Raw genomic sequence first — 14,788 nt, forward strand, 5'->3', positions numbered from 1 at the left:
CTTCTTCTCTAGCAAAGGATTCTGTGTGTTTCCCCGTAAGCTGTTGTCATAGATGTTACAATGCTTGCTTGTGCAAGCAGAGCAAGATGAGACTTTGATAAGGTTTGTTGAGAGATTTTCAATGGTCTTGTGCATGTTTGCATCAGAGTTCACTGATAAGAACAGTAATGAGGACAAATAGTCTTTATGGTGAAGTAAATGCAATAGGAACAACTCGGACTACTGCTGAATGGCTTTCTTTGATTGTTTGCTTTTCTTTCTCTCCTTGTGCTTCACGTCCATGGCTTGGTTGGCTGCTTTACTTTCTCTCCTTGTTCTTGACGTCCATGGCTTGATTGTTTGCTTTACTTTCTCTCCTTGTTCTTCGCGTCCATGGCTTTTCTGAGCCTATCGACACTTTGCTGGCTCTGCTGGCAGTCACTCAAAGGAGGGGAGCAGGAAAGCTCACTTCTTCATAGAGTTTGCGGTAGTGAAGGCTAGTCTTCTGCAGGTCAAGGATCTGTGATGGCTTCAGATGTACTGATGGAGCACATCAATAGAAGAAGCCTGTTGCTGCAGCTTCATGTAACGCGCATCTTGATTCTCTACATTTGAGCTGCAAATATCTGCGTCAAGAGGTTGTTTGTATCATGTTAACACCCACGGAGCAAACTTGACTCGTTCCTGTGCATGTTCAGAGATGTGATGATTTGAAGAGACAAGCTGTACCTTCAGCACTGTGATCTCACTCTCGAGATTTCTCTTCTCCATCTTCACAGTGTGCAGCTGAAACAGGTTCAGAGTTATCTGAAGGGAGGAGAAGGCGATCAAAGAGACGGCGCCAGCACGATCCTACTTCTTCACTGAGATGATTCTTGGTTCGAGAGAGTGAGAGAGTTTCGATTTCAAGGTCGACGATCTGAAGCATCGTTATGCTACACGCCTTGAAAACACGCTTTGCTTGAATTTGAAAGGTTACCTGTCGTTTAAGGTCTGCGATCTTTTGGTTGGCATCACGATTGCTTTTGTTTTCCTGGTGCTCAAAGTCAAGATGGCAGACGTTAACGCATTCAGCACCGCGCTTATCATGAGGGTGGCCGATTCCAGCTTCCTTCGAAGCTCATCGTTCTCAGCTTGAAGCTTGTCCATCTTTCTCATTCTTGTCAGAATTCTTCTTTGAGCGTGCGGTCCTAACAAGTGAACCTGCTGTATGTCGAGCGTCTTGCTTTCGTGTTCATCTTTCTGCACCTGGTCGTTTCTGTCATCACTCGATCGCTTGCCTCACGTGCTAGGACCAGAAGAGCTGACAGCTGAGCCTGTAGCCTTTCTGCCTCCTGCCTCCACAAGCGAGCCTGAAAGAAAGCCAGGACCAGTCTCTCAACGCAGACAACCGATAGGTCACTCCAGACATCACCTCAGACGTTTGCTTTGACAACGCATGCGAGAGGAAATGATTGCTTCCCTGCAAAACAAGTTAGCCCTCTGAGTCTGCTGCACTGCCTGTAAACATCAATGTTTGCGGCAGAGATGCTTTCATCTTGATGCTGCTCAAAGATTTGCAAGTTTGGAATTGATTCCATCTGATGAAAGTAGCGAGTTCCGATGCCTCGCTGTTTCTCATCGAGAGATAGCGAAGTTCTTCCCGCTAAGCTGTCTGATCCGAAAGAATCTTAGAACAGAAAGACCGGATGAGAGGAAAGGAGAAGGGTGAGAATGCGTGCGGTTGGATGAGAAAATAATACTGTGACGTGAGCGCGAAAGAACAGGAGAGAATCTTGCGTACAAATTTCTTGAGCGCCGTCATCAAACCATGTCGTCATCTAATAGCAAGGTGTCTTGAACCGAGCAAACTGTCAATAAGGATGCGTTAGTGAAAAATGAAAAGGTTCCCTACTTTCCTCTTTCTTTTCCTCTTCATCTTCTCCCCCTCAGTCCCTCTCCCTCTCCTTATCCTCCTCCTCCTCCTTCTCACTCCTCCTCCTCCTCTCCCTCCTTCTCGCTCTTCCTCTCCCTCTCCCTCTCCCTCTCCCTCTCCCTCTCCCTCTCCCTCTCCCTCTTCCTTCTCGCTCTTCCTCTCCCTCTCCCTCTCCCTCTCCCTCTCCCTCTCCCTCGCCCTCGCCCTCGCCCTCGCCCTTTCCCTCGCCCTCGCCCTCTCCCTCTCCCCCCCTCCCCCTCTCCCTCTCCCTCTCCCACTTCCTCTTCCCCTTCATCTACTGTAGCTATCCGAACTGAAGCGCAATTTGACATCTGCTGGGGCGCAATTTACAAAATCCGGTAATCTCTAAACCACATTTGGTCGGGCTTCTCTTGCAGCACCCGGGATGATACAGGCCCACAGGCTTAAAAATGTAATGAACGAAATTTCGTGAACCCTATTGCAAAAATTGCACAAAACGCTCGATAGCTATAACAAGTTTCAGATCGTCGCCATCTTCGTGAGTGACCTTATTGTCAAGTGACATGCAAGTCTTTTGATCATCAGCGCACAGGCTCGGAGCCTTTCCGAACCGTTACTATTAGTTCTTTCAACGGGCTTGAACCGTCGGCGGCCTAAAAACTTGGAAATGATTGAATATTTCCAAGTGGGAATGAGAGTCGGAACAAAACAATCCGACTCAGGCTCCGATCGAATCGGGCCCAGTCACTGTCACGGTCGGCTGAGGGTGGCCGCTGACTCGTCACACGGTGTCGACTCGGGCCAAGCCTTGAATCGCCGCACATTGAAGGCTCAACCGTTCTGGCATGACAAGGGCTTTAGGCCCAAGCACCTATCCGATGATCGCTGACGGTGAATTACATCTACCTCCCCGGAACCGGGTAATTTGTTGCCCGAGCTTCAAGCCTGTATCCCGGTGGCCCGGCCCGACTCACTGCGATGCGACTTGAAAGCCCTGAATGTCACGGTCACCGGGTGGCACAACCGTGACCGTTTAACGTGACGCGTCTTCGCAATGGGCTTGGTACTTTTACTCAGTCACGTAGGGTTTAGGGTTTAGGGTTTAGGGTTTAGGGTTTAGGGTTTAGGAGGGGTGTTAGAGCATTTTGGAGGAGGGGTGTTAGAGCATTTTGGAGTGCAAACCAGCAACTGATGATTGGGATCGAGCGAGAGGGGACAGATGACTGGCTCTTTCTATCACTGCTACCTGCAAACACAATCACGAAAGCAATTGTAGCACTAGAAGAATCGGATAAAACAACATGGGAGATAGCAGGATACCGTGATCTCACGGATCATCTCCCAATGCAGAAGGTTAGAGAGCTTGAGGACGCGGACCATACAAGATTCTTCTTCAGCGTCAACGCATGCACGAAACAAGGGACCTGCTCAAAATGCTCAAACATCGGATGTATGCTCCCCTTGGCTGACTCAAGCGACGAGATCATCGGAGGGGGAGGGATGACCCCGTACTGCACAAAATGTAAGTCGTTCACAACCGTGGCCCCAAGACGGATCACACCGCCTGAGGGGGTGCAGCTTTCAAGGAGACAACAACAGGAAATCACCAGACCCCTGGCACCGGGAGAGATTGATGTCTGGCTCGCCTCGGCGCCGAGACGAAAGGCTGCAGGACTTGACCTCATTTCGAACGAAGTGCTGCGAGCGCTGCCACCAGCATGCCGAGAGGAAGTTGGCAAGTTAGTCAATGCAGCCCTAGAAGGCAAAGCTGAGGTTCTCAACAAGACAGCGAGAGTACGCCTCCTGCCAAAAAATCAATTCTGTCACATTCTCGAAAACATGCGGCCTATATGCGTCATGTCAACGCTTACTCGGCTGGTTCAGGCAATCCTGGCGCATCGTCTGAGTAAGACAGTAGAAGCAAATAACGTCCTCACAAACTTCCAGGAGGGGTTCCGTCCAGGCAGAAGCACAAGTCGGCAGGCTCATCGACTGATCTCGATCGTAGAAGAAGCAGAAGAGGCCAAAACGTCTCAGGCTCATTCTCTTGTACCTTGACTTTGCGAACTTCTTTAACAATGTGGCAATCGAGGTGGTCGAGCAGGCAATGAACAGCCTAGGCTTCCATCCTGAGGACATTAGAACTGTGATAGCCTGCAACAGTGGAGTCGAGCTGCAAATACAAACAAACGAGTTCAACACAGGGAAAATACCTCTAATGATCGGGCTGCCTCAAGGTGGAGCAAGTAGCCCACAATTGGCCAACTTGGTGCTATGCATCCTCTCTAGGCAATTGGACAAGTGCAGCACAGGAACAACAAACAACCTGTCCTTCGCCGATGACATGGTAGAGTCATCGCACACACGATGAAAGAAATGCGAGAATTGGTAGCAGTGGTGGATTCCTTCTGCAAATGGTCAGGACTGCAAATCAACAATAAGAAATCAGAGATAACCAGCTTCGACTATGCTCGCAAGGGAGAGGTTCCTGGTGCGAACAAAATAACGGTCATGGGGGAACCTGTCGAAGCCCTACCGGCTACTAAACCGTTCAAATATCTCGGCTATCGCATCTCTCTGTGGAAGGAAGAAAGACGAAGAATAAAGGGCTGCCCTTTCACTTGGGGAGAACGAGCATACGTCTTTGAAAAAACCAAAGAACTGATCAAAAACATCAGCTCGTCGAGTTATACTCCTGCGCAAAAATTCTACCTGGTGAAAGTTGGAATTCTCAACGTCTTTCGCTACTCCGCAGTCATGACTGGATGGACTTGGCGAGATCTACAAGAATTAGATCAACTGTGGATCAGAGCTTTTAAACAAGCGTTAGGACTGAGCAAAAGTACAGGGAATGGTATATTCTACCTGCCAACAGAGAATGGAGGGCTGCAGGTCCCTCATCCTGCCCCAATCCTAGGGCGAGCAGCGCTACGATACATCGTGTTGTATCCATGAGGATCCGGAACCTCGGATACTCGTCGGATACTCTGCCGGATATTCCCTATATAGGCGGACGCATCTCGTGCGGACGGCCTCCTGAATTTCCCCCACTTGCATGCACAGTGAGTGTGGTGGTTGTGCGTAGTTTACCTCCTAGTAAACTTAGAGACTTCTATTTCCTGCTTCTCAATCTTCTTCATCCTTACTTTACTCGTGTCGTTGACAATCTCTGTGTTGTGTATACAACATTCTGGAAGCGAAGTGGTTGATTCATGACCTCGAAACAAGGAAGAGGAGGAAAGAAACCTCAGCCGGAAAGGAGCCCTCAACCTCGATCCAAGCAATCAGGAGCATTTCAAACAGAAATTGCTGAAGAGAGTTCTGAGGAAGAAGTCGAATGGAGCGAGCGGCTGCAGCTGCAGCAGCAGCAGCTTTCTCCGAGTCAGACCAGTGGATCTTTGACTCAACCTTATAGGGATGGAGATGTACAACGTGAAGCGCTGTCTAGCGCGGATCAACGGGCCCGAAACAAGAGGGATACTCCCTTGCGAAGTATTCTGCGATCAGAGGAGGCAACTCAGAGAGCAGCCTCCCCTGCAACATCGGTACGTCTGCCAAGCTCGGAAAATTTTTCATCCGACCCCGTCATGTCCTCGCCAGTGGCGCAGGACCGAGCTCTTCTCCTTCTTCGTCGAATGTGTGCCCTCCTGGCTGACACCATGCAGGACGAGCGTTTCCACATGCTCGCCAATGCTGCCGACGAGTTTGCGACAGCCGACGCTGCTGCAACACCAGAGCTCCCTCCTCTCGCACGGAAAGTTACCCTGCAAGAGGCTAATGCTGATATCTATTCAGCTGAGGAATCGGCTAGCGCTGAATCCTCTGATCAGGAACCAGTCCTCTCCAATCGGACTCTCGTGAATGTGCTAACGAACTCCAAGAGTTTCAATTCCAGCCGCATTCCGATGTACAAAGGTTTTGCTGATCCCCGCTCTGTCGAAGAATTCCTTCGTCAGTGCAACCGCGAATTAATCGCTCAAGAGATCCCAACTCGCAAATGGGTGAAAAGCATCACGCCGTTGTTCACCAACGAAGTGATGGTGGTGGTAGAACGTAAGTACGGAAAGAGTCTCGAGGCCATCAACAAGCTTAAATGGGATGAATTTTCAACTCATCTAAGTTCGTGTCTAGCCCCAATGCGGCAAGCCAAGAACTATCAGACTCAGCTTGATCAGCTCAAGCAGCAGCCCAACGAATCCGCTTGGGCGTACCTGACTCGCGCCACGACACTGTTCGCAACGCTCGAATCGCAGGTAGGGTCAGCCATACTGTACTTCAACGATCAGCCACTCCGGAAATTCATCAAGGGATTTTCGCATACGCCGACGCGCACGTCTATCCACACATGGTTTACGATTTATCGCAGTCAGTACGGACACGGAGAAGACATGTTCTCTCGCCTAGTCACTTTCATCACAGCTCTTCTGGACGATGGTGAACCGCTAACAGTGTCTAAGCAGCCTAACAATTCAGCTGCTGCTAACGCTGCGCAGACCTCTTCGCACACTAAGGCCAAAGCTACCGGTGGGCAGAACAAGAAGAAGTCCAACGGTAAAGAAAACCAGCGCAAGCAGAAGTCCATCCGTTGTTTTTACTGTCAAGAACCGGGTCACATCAAGCCGGACTGCGAGCAGTATAAGCGCGAAGTCGCCCTCCAGCTGGAGCGCCATGAGAAACTCATGGCAACCCAGCACGAACAGCATGTTCAGCTTTTAGCTGCTCTTCAACCGCTCGCATCGCGCGCGGGAAACGAGTAGCAGCGGTAGGCAATGAGAGGGGAGCATCACTTGCTCCTCCTGCCGCTGGTCTTTGCCCCAGCCCTCTCTTACCAGGTAGCAGCGCTTTACCTCCTCATCGGAGCTCGCTAAGCCATTTCGTGCTGCCGCCTGATCGGAACGCGTCGTGTTCCACGGCCGCGTCCCTTCCTCCGGGTCAACTACATGTTTGCCCCTGCTTAGCCCTCAGCCGTGGCGACGCCTCCGCGCCGCTTCAGCTCGCCTTACCCGATCTTATTCGGCTCCCCGTTAGCGTCAGCTCTTCCCGAGTTCATGCTCACCAGACCGTTGCCCTGCTCGATCACGGCGCGACGATCAATATCATGTCTCAGCAGCTTTTTCAGCAGCTGGGCCTCTCCGAGACTCTGCTACAGCGTGATACGCAGTTCACCGTGCAAGTTGCGGACGACCGCCAAGTGCAAACCCTCGGCGCCGTCTCGCTCGCCTATCGCATCGGCCGCTTTTCAAGCAAAGATACGTTTCATATCTTGCCACGTTGTTCTCAACCCCTGATCTTGTCCCTCCAGTGGATACATCGTCACAACGCTGTCTACGTTCCGCGGACCCGAGAAGTGTTCGTCGATTCCCCCAAAGCTCGACGAGCCCCTCCGATTAGCTTGCCAGTTCAGCATCAAGTGCCCTACAAGGACTCGGTCTTAGCCGTGACAACCGTCTCGCTCACCGATGCTCACGCTCTACGTGTCGCCAATCCTAACGAGGAATGGTTCTTGTTGCACCTGCATGTCCCAACGACAGCTTCCGCCTCGGCCTCTTCCGCCGACCCGCCAGTGGGCGCCCCTGCTCACCTTGCTCAAGCCCTCTCTGAGGAATTCGCCGACGTCCTCGTCGACGACCTGCCGCAAGGACTTCAGATCAACCGTCCCCCTCAGTTTGACGCTCACATTCAGCTCAAGCCAGGGACCTTGCCCATCAACTGCAGGCCATATCGCATCCCCCTTCATCTTGAAGGAGAACTCCAGGCTACCATCGCGTACATGCTCGAACACGACATCATCGAGCCATCCAATAGTGAGTTTGCCTTTCCTGTGCTTTTCAGTCGACGCCCCAACGATCCACGCTCCCCAACTGATCCCAAAAGCTACCGCTTTTGCTGCGACCTTCGCCGCTTGAACCAAGTCGTCTTGAATCAGCAGACCGCCGCAACTCCTACCGTCGTCGATGAGATGTTGGAAAAGATCGCCGACACAGTCCGTCAAGGCAAAGCCCGTCGCAAAACCGATGAGCAGCTATGCATCACTACGCTTGATTGTATCAAGAGTTTTTGGCAGGTACTCGTACGTGTTCCTGATCGCCGATATCTCGCGTTCATTACACCGATTGGTCACTACCAATACAAGCGCCTACCATTTGGATTCATCACTGCCAGCAGCATATTCCAAGGATTCATCCAGCAGGTCCTCCATGATCTACCCCACACGTTTGCATACATCGACGACATCGTCATCGCTACGTATTCCACCTGGGAAGCTCATGCCGATCACGTTCGCGCCGTGCTTCAACGCTGTCGCGAGCATCAGGTCTTCCTTAAGAGAGAGAAAGCTCAATTCTTTCGCACTAGTGTTGACTTCTTAGGTCACCGTGTCTCCGCCGACGGCGTGACGACCCAACACTCCAAGACGGCGGCTATCTCCGCGTGGCCGCTACCGACGACTACTAAACAAGTCAAGATGTTTCTTGGACTAGCTTCCTATTATCGAAAGTTCATCCGCAACTTCTCGACAATAGCAGCCCCTCTGACTGACCTTCTCCGCAAGGGCGCTCAGTTTCAGTGGACTGCAGCATGTCAAAGCGCGTTCGACAACCTCAAGCAAGCTCTGACGTCTCAGCCCCTCCTGCATCACTTCGACCCGTCCATTCCGACCGAAGTGCACTGCGACGCGTCCAATGTCGGGATAGGAGGCGTACTTCTACAGCAGCCTCCCAACGCCCCCGCCCGCGTCATCGGATTCTACAGTCGTAAGTTGACTCCGACCGAACAACGATATCACGCGACCGAACGAGAGTTACTCGCAATCAAGGATACCATCCTTTTCTTCAAGTTCTACTTGATAGGGACTCCATTCAAGGTCTTTACTGATCATCAAGCTCTTACGTATTTCCAGACACAGAAAGACATCAACAGCAGATTGATTCGTTGGCTTCAAACGCTCAGCGAGTTTGCAATCACCGAGTACTGTTACGTCAAAGGTTCTCAGAACGTCGTCCCCGACGCTCTCAGCCGTCAAGATGAAGTTCCCCTCTCGACTGCAGTCGCTCCTCATCACGAGCAACTCTCCCGTCAAGAGGACGGCTTCTTGCTCGCCTTCACCGTCAGCGCCTTGCAGCCTTTGTCGGACCAGATTCAAGCCGCCTACGAGACGTGCGACTTCTGTCGTCCTCTTATCCAACGTCTCCGCGCCAAGTCTTCCGTCACTTCTTTTCATCTGGATGATGAGCTTCTGTTTTATACAGATTCGCTGCGCCGCATCCGCCTGTGCATTCCGCAAGCATTGCGTCGAGAAGTTCTCTTCCGCGCCCACGACCTTCAGTCCCACCTCGGGTTTTCACGAACCTACCTTCAGCTAGCAGCAACCGTTTATTGGCCCCAGCTTCGGAAAGATACCGAGCTTTACATCCTGTCATGCCAGCATTGTCTTCAAGGGAAATCTTATCGACAACGACCAATGGGTACTCCTCATTCCCACGCCGTTCCCTCGACACGCTTCGAAGTCGTCAGTCTCGACTTGCTGACCGGACTCCCACGAACTCGAGATAAGAACGATGCAATTCTTCTCTTCATTGACGAGTTCACAGGGCGAGTTTATCTCACCCCCTGCCGTAAATCGATTACTTCTGAACAAGCTGCTCAAAAATTCATCGAAACCGTGTTTCGATCCCAAGGCCTTCCTCAGGTCCTTATCAGCGACAACGCTGCCATCTTTTCGTCCAGATTCTGGAACGCGCTCTTCAAGATGCTCAACGTTCACGTGAAGCATTCGTCGCCTTTTATGCCTCAAAGCAACGGTCGACCCGAGCGTATGAACTCCGTCGTCCTCGAAGCTCTGCGTATCTACACCACGCAGTATCTCCGAGCCGATTGGGATAGCCCTTTCGAAGTCATGTTCGGCAAACCTATCAGGACACAACTCTCTCTGCCCTCACCTGACGATCATCAGGACGAGACCCTCGACTCCATTCGTGAAGCAACCGAAGTCAGCGCCGAAGCTGCCCGAGCTGCTCTCGAAGCTGCAGCGCGAGCCACCGAAGCTCGCCTTGCGCAGGCCCGTCGTCCCTGCCGCTATCAAGTTGGAGATCTGGTTTGGCTCTCTACCGCCAACCTCAACATCCCCGACGCCGCCTCGAAGCTCAACCCTCGCTTCGTTGGTCCCTTCCGCATCCTGGAATTTGTTTCAGACAACACCGTTCGTCTCGACGTCTCTCCTCGCTTCGCATCGATCAGAAACACCGTCATCAACATCAAGTGGCTTCGTCCGCATACAGAGCGCGACCCTGCCTATCAAGATCCCCAGCGACCACCCGAACCTCTGGCCACCAGAGACGGCTTGGAATACGAGATCGAGAGCATCCTCAGCAAACGTCGTCGCGGTCGAGGTATTCAGTACCTTGTTAAGTGGACAGGCTATGATCAAGTCAGTGAGAACAATTGGCTCCCTGCTCGTGAATTGCAGAAGAAATCAGGTCTTCGCGAACTCATCCGTCAATTCGAAGAACGTGAAGCTCTTCAAGCTTTACCCTCCAACGCCTTGGACTCCTCCGACTCGTCCGAAGTGGAACTTTGAATCCTGTCGTTCATCTCCTCATGGTAAGAGCGAAGGACAAGTTGGAACTAAGTTGTCAAGCGCAGATGGAGCGATGTTGTATCCATGAGGATCCGGAACCTCGGGTGACTCGTCGGATACTCTGCCGGATATTCCCTATATAGGCGGACGCATCTCGTGCGGACGGCCTCCTGAATTTCCCCCACTTGCATGCACAGTGAGTGTGGTGGTTGTGCGTAGTTTACCTCCTAGTAAACTTAGAGACTTCTATTTCCTGCTTCTCAATCTTCTTCATCCTTACTTTACTCGTGTCGTTGACAATCTCTGTGTTGTGTATACAACACATCGAACGAGAAGTGAATAGTAAGCAAGGTGGAGACATCCAAGATAGACTGATATCTAAACTCAGAAACTGGTTGGCGGAATGGGGATGCCAAACAATCCTCGAGCTCCAAAGAGAAATGAATTTTCGAACCTTGGAACGTGATGTGGTGCGGGGACCCGAAGCTTTAGCAGTCTGGCTGGCGGAAAAACTAAACACGAGGATCAGCTGGGCCCACATAGAAGCAGGTCACCTACCTGGAAGCATCTCCCTCCTTCATAGGATGGAGGATATGGTGGCAAACTTGAACGACAGCGACAGACCACAAGGCTGGACGACCTTCCAAGCCTTATGGAGGCAACTCCCGAAACTCCAATTCTCCTTGCTACGCAATATACGACCTATCGCTGACGAAGAACTGCATTTGCCAAGGAAGCTCTGGCCTTTCCCAAGGCAACGCGAGGAGGCGGAGGGGATCGTAATGCAACTGCTACAAGAAAATGTCATCTGGGTAAGCAGCGTCAACGGAGCATCAGGAACAAAGAGGAAAAGACGAGAGGTTGCCACGCAGGATAGTGCTACAACCCGAAAACGAAAGTCACACCCGCAATCAGAGGAGGACCGGGAGGAGACATCCAAAAAGCATCGGGAAGCAGCAGAAGAGAGAAGGCCACACCCAGCTCATGCAAACACAAGATCCCTCATGGCTAAACTACTAGGCAATCTGGATCAACAGGAACACCTAATCCTAAAAGGTAAGGAAAGTTTCAAAATCAAGGGCGACATAGCAATCATGGACCGGCCCAGAAGTCACACGGGCCAAGAACAAGACATCAAAGAAGCTGAACCTTCCCTTCGCTCGGCGCCATTTGCGAGGAAAGAAGATGAAGATGGAGCCAAGAACCCAGAGAAGACAGAGATCCTACTGCAAATTGCTAAGTATATCAGCAAAACACATAACAGCTCACTCAACTCGCAAGCTTGGTGGGAACATCTAACCACCGCCATGGCTGAAATTCGAGATAGACAACAAGGCCTTCCGCTGTCGTACGAATTTCTAGAACACTTGGGGATGCTCGCTGAAACAAAACAGTTCAGCAACTGGCCCACCCTCTATCACCCGACAATCCAGGCCGCAACCGATAGCTTGCAGGAAGACGAGGTTCGACGTGAAATAATATGGATCGACCAACAGGAACAATACCTCAGCTACGCCGCATGCGAGTCTGGAACAATCTTGATCGGATGGAACCAAACTTGCTTCAGGAAAGAAATCCCTGACGGCTTCATGCTAGTCGGTAAGGTACCTAAAGGATCAGAAATATGCTACGCTGCAAATTTCTGGAGGACGGGCGATCGGAGCCTCAGGAAGGCACAAGACGACCTGATTGTCTACTGCAAGGAGTCGGAACAAGAGAGAATAATTGTCCAACTCACAGTACACCTGATCCCTGAACAGGAGGAGCTACAAGAATACCGAAGGAAGCAAAACGAAAACTATCAAGCCTCGGCCAAACAGGAGAAGAACAGGAACCAAGTGTGGTCCGCAATCCACGGCGACATATCACGAAACAGGAAGGGTCGATCAATGTCGATAGGATACAGCACGCAAGACAAGGAAGGAGAGCAGGAACGCGGAGCGATCAAGATACACGGAAAATGCAGCGTCATCAGAGCACATACCATCGCACTCTGCATACTCCTACAAGCGATTTGGGAACAAAGAGGCAAACAGAAAACAATCAGGAAAATCTTCGTCCTCTTTAAATCAACCCGAATGCATCGCTTTCTTACGGACACCCTCAGATGGTCTACCATGCAGTATGAAGACGAGCTCGTATACGACTTGGCAGGAAGACTGCAGGAATGCCTGAGCAAATTTCAGCGGGAGGGCATTGAGATCAACCTCTCTATGATCACAGACCACACCGTAGTGCAAGAAGCTGCAGAAGAAGCCCGCAAGGGAAAATCCTCCTTCTCCTCCACGTGGGAACGGGCCCTCATCGACAGCGACTTGGGATTCTGCATTGCAGACGAAGATAACTTCAAGCCGGGGATGGATCGATTGAAAATATGGGATAAGATAATCAGAGAAGAACAACTGGAACTGAGGAGGAAAGAAGCCCCCCTCACCTTGACGGAAACCTTTCTCCTGGAACCACAAGTGGGCAGAAGGATCCTAGGTCGAGCCTTACAGAGGTGTCGCGGATCAGTACTTCGGACAGCTATCCAAGCTATTACCTGGTCAGCACCAACGAGGAAAAAGCTGTTCCAGTGGAAGAAGACGACATCCCCCTGTTGCCCATGGTGCGAAGGCAGGGAAGAAAGCTGGGTGCATGTTCAGCTAGCCTGCAAAGAATTTGAGCTCATGATCGCGTTGGCACACAACAGAGTAATGGAGACAATCAAGGGATGCCTGACAGAAAGCTGGAAGAAGAAAAGTGTTGAACAGGAGAGTTGGTGGCAAACGCCAATCAACTCTATGACAGGGCTAGGACTGACTGCACCAGAGCACGGCAATCTCATACCAGATGGGCTCTGCTACTTCAGAGGGAGCAATCGCATTGTGCTGGTGGAGATAGCGAGAACTTCAGAGTTCACGGGCGAGGGAAGCAGTCTGGCAAACCTGAAAGCAAAGTTTCAGGAGAAAGAACAGAAATATGCAGCACTGCGGGCAGAGATGACAAGCAGGAGCGACAACACAGAGGTCATACAAGCCACGTTCATTGCAGGAGTGAGAGGCAGTATTATGGAGCGGGAATGGACCACAAATTTCCGGAACTTGCTCATGGACGAGGATATGATTGACAGAGCCATGACCAAGATAGTCATCCAGCTGCTCGAAGTGCAACACATGCTGTGGACCTCAAGGAGACGAGGAGACACGACTAACAGAGAACAAGCATGAAGGATATAAGATGGTTGGAAGATGACTGGGTAAAGATCAACGAGGAAGGATCAAAAGGGAAGCCTCAAAAGCAAGCAACCAGGATCAGCATGGCAGGGAAGGGGCAAGGATACAGAAGACAGATGGAAGACGAAAGGGCAACGGTCAACGAGGACAGACCGAAGGGGAAGCCTCACAGGCGAAAAACAACCAACATGGCAAGGAAGGGGCAAGGACACAGGAGACAGATGGATGACGACAGGGGAAAGGGCAACGAGGACAGACCGATGGGGAAGCTTCACAAGCGGCAGGCAGGAAGGACATGTCTTAGCCAAAAATAGAAAGGTGACGGTTACACTGAAACGTCAACCCGGCCCGGAGAGATACGGCACCGGCGGCTCGGAACGGAGGACTATGGAAACCACAGAAACAGCGGAACAGCGATAGAACTCTGGATGCCACAACGGGCCATCCAAGAAGGGCCGCTCTGCCAAGCGTGAGAACCCATTTAGACTAGACTAGACCGGGAAGGTACCCGATGCGACTATTCTAGCATTCTAATAAAATCGACTACTACTACTACTACTAGGGTTTAGGTTTAGGGTTTAGGGTTTAGGGTTTAGGGTTTAGGGTTTAGGGTTTAGGGTTTAGGGTTTAGGGTTTAGGACCAGCGCCGGTTATTTCAGGCACCAAGGCTGCACGCGTGGTGTAGGGGAAGCCGCCAGGGCGCCAAGGAAGCTGCAAGCGAGAGGTTTGTATACTTCAAATAGCTTTCTAAATATGGTTCTTCAGTATGATGAAAATGTTCGCAACATGCTGTATCGGAGATCATGCCAATTATGTGTGTGACACGCAGGGCGAGCTTGTGGATGCCGCGGTCCTCGAAGCTGATCTTGTCGAGAAAGTGAAGAGCTTCGCGAAGCGTTTTCCTAACAGTAGGACAGCTCAGGCTTGCAAGGCTGTTGAGGGATGCACCCCCGACGCTATCGCAGAAGCCATCCGCTCGACATGTCAGCAGGCACGACGGGAGCTTCTACAAGAAGCGAGGGTTTAGGGTTTAGGGTTTAGGGTTTAGGGTTTAGGGTTTAGGGTTTAGGGTTTAGGGTTTAGGGTTTAGGGTTTAGGGTTTAGGGTTTAGGGTTAGGTTAG

General features: G+C 51.3%; 2 protein-coding genes across 2 annotated transcripts; one reads left to right on the forward strand and one right to left on the reverse strand.

Annotated features, from left to right (window-relative positions):
* Window positions 1-344: 344 nt before the first annotated feature.
* On the reverse strand, window positions 345-1,128 carry GUITHDRAFT_122434 (hypothetical protein; the record flags this gene model as incomplete). Its single annotated transcript, XM_005818288.1, has 6 exons — window positions 345-407; window positions 449-519; window positions 729-786; window positions 836-898; window positions 959-1,012; window positions 1,057-1,128. The coding sequence occupies 6 exons, from the start codon at window positions 1,126-1,128 to the stop codon at window positions 345-347; spliced, it is 381 nt and encodes a 126-aa protein (XP_005818345.1).
* A 2,722-nt stretch (window positions 1,129-3,850) lies between these two features.
* Window positions 3,851-11,677, forward strand: GUITHDRAFT_156616 (hypothetical protein; the record flags this gene model as incomplete). The annotated part of the gene is given in 6 exon segments (XM_005818289.1): window positions 3,851-4,030; window positions 4,090-4,148; window positions 4,244-4,821; window positions 10,795-11,000; window positions 11,010-11,242; window positions 11,601-11,677. Coding segments are annotated over 2 exon segments (784 nt in total), but the record flags the coding sequence as incomplete, so codon positions are not given.
* Between the last annotated feature and the right edge of the window lie 3,111 nt (window positions 11,678-14,788).

The sequence above is a fragment of the Guillardia theta genome (genome assembly GCF_000315625.1).
Source record: "Guillardia theta CCMP2712 unplaced genomic scaffold GUITHscaffold_332, whole genome shotgun sequence".
Classification (NCBI taxonomy): Eukaryota; class Cryptophyceae; order Pyrenomonadales; family Geminigeraceae; genus Guillardia; species Guillardia theta.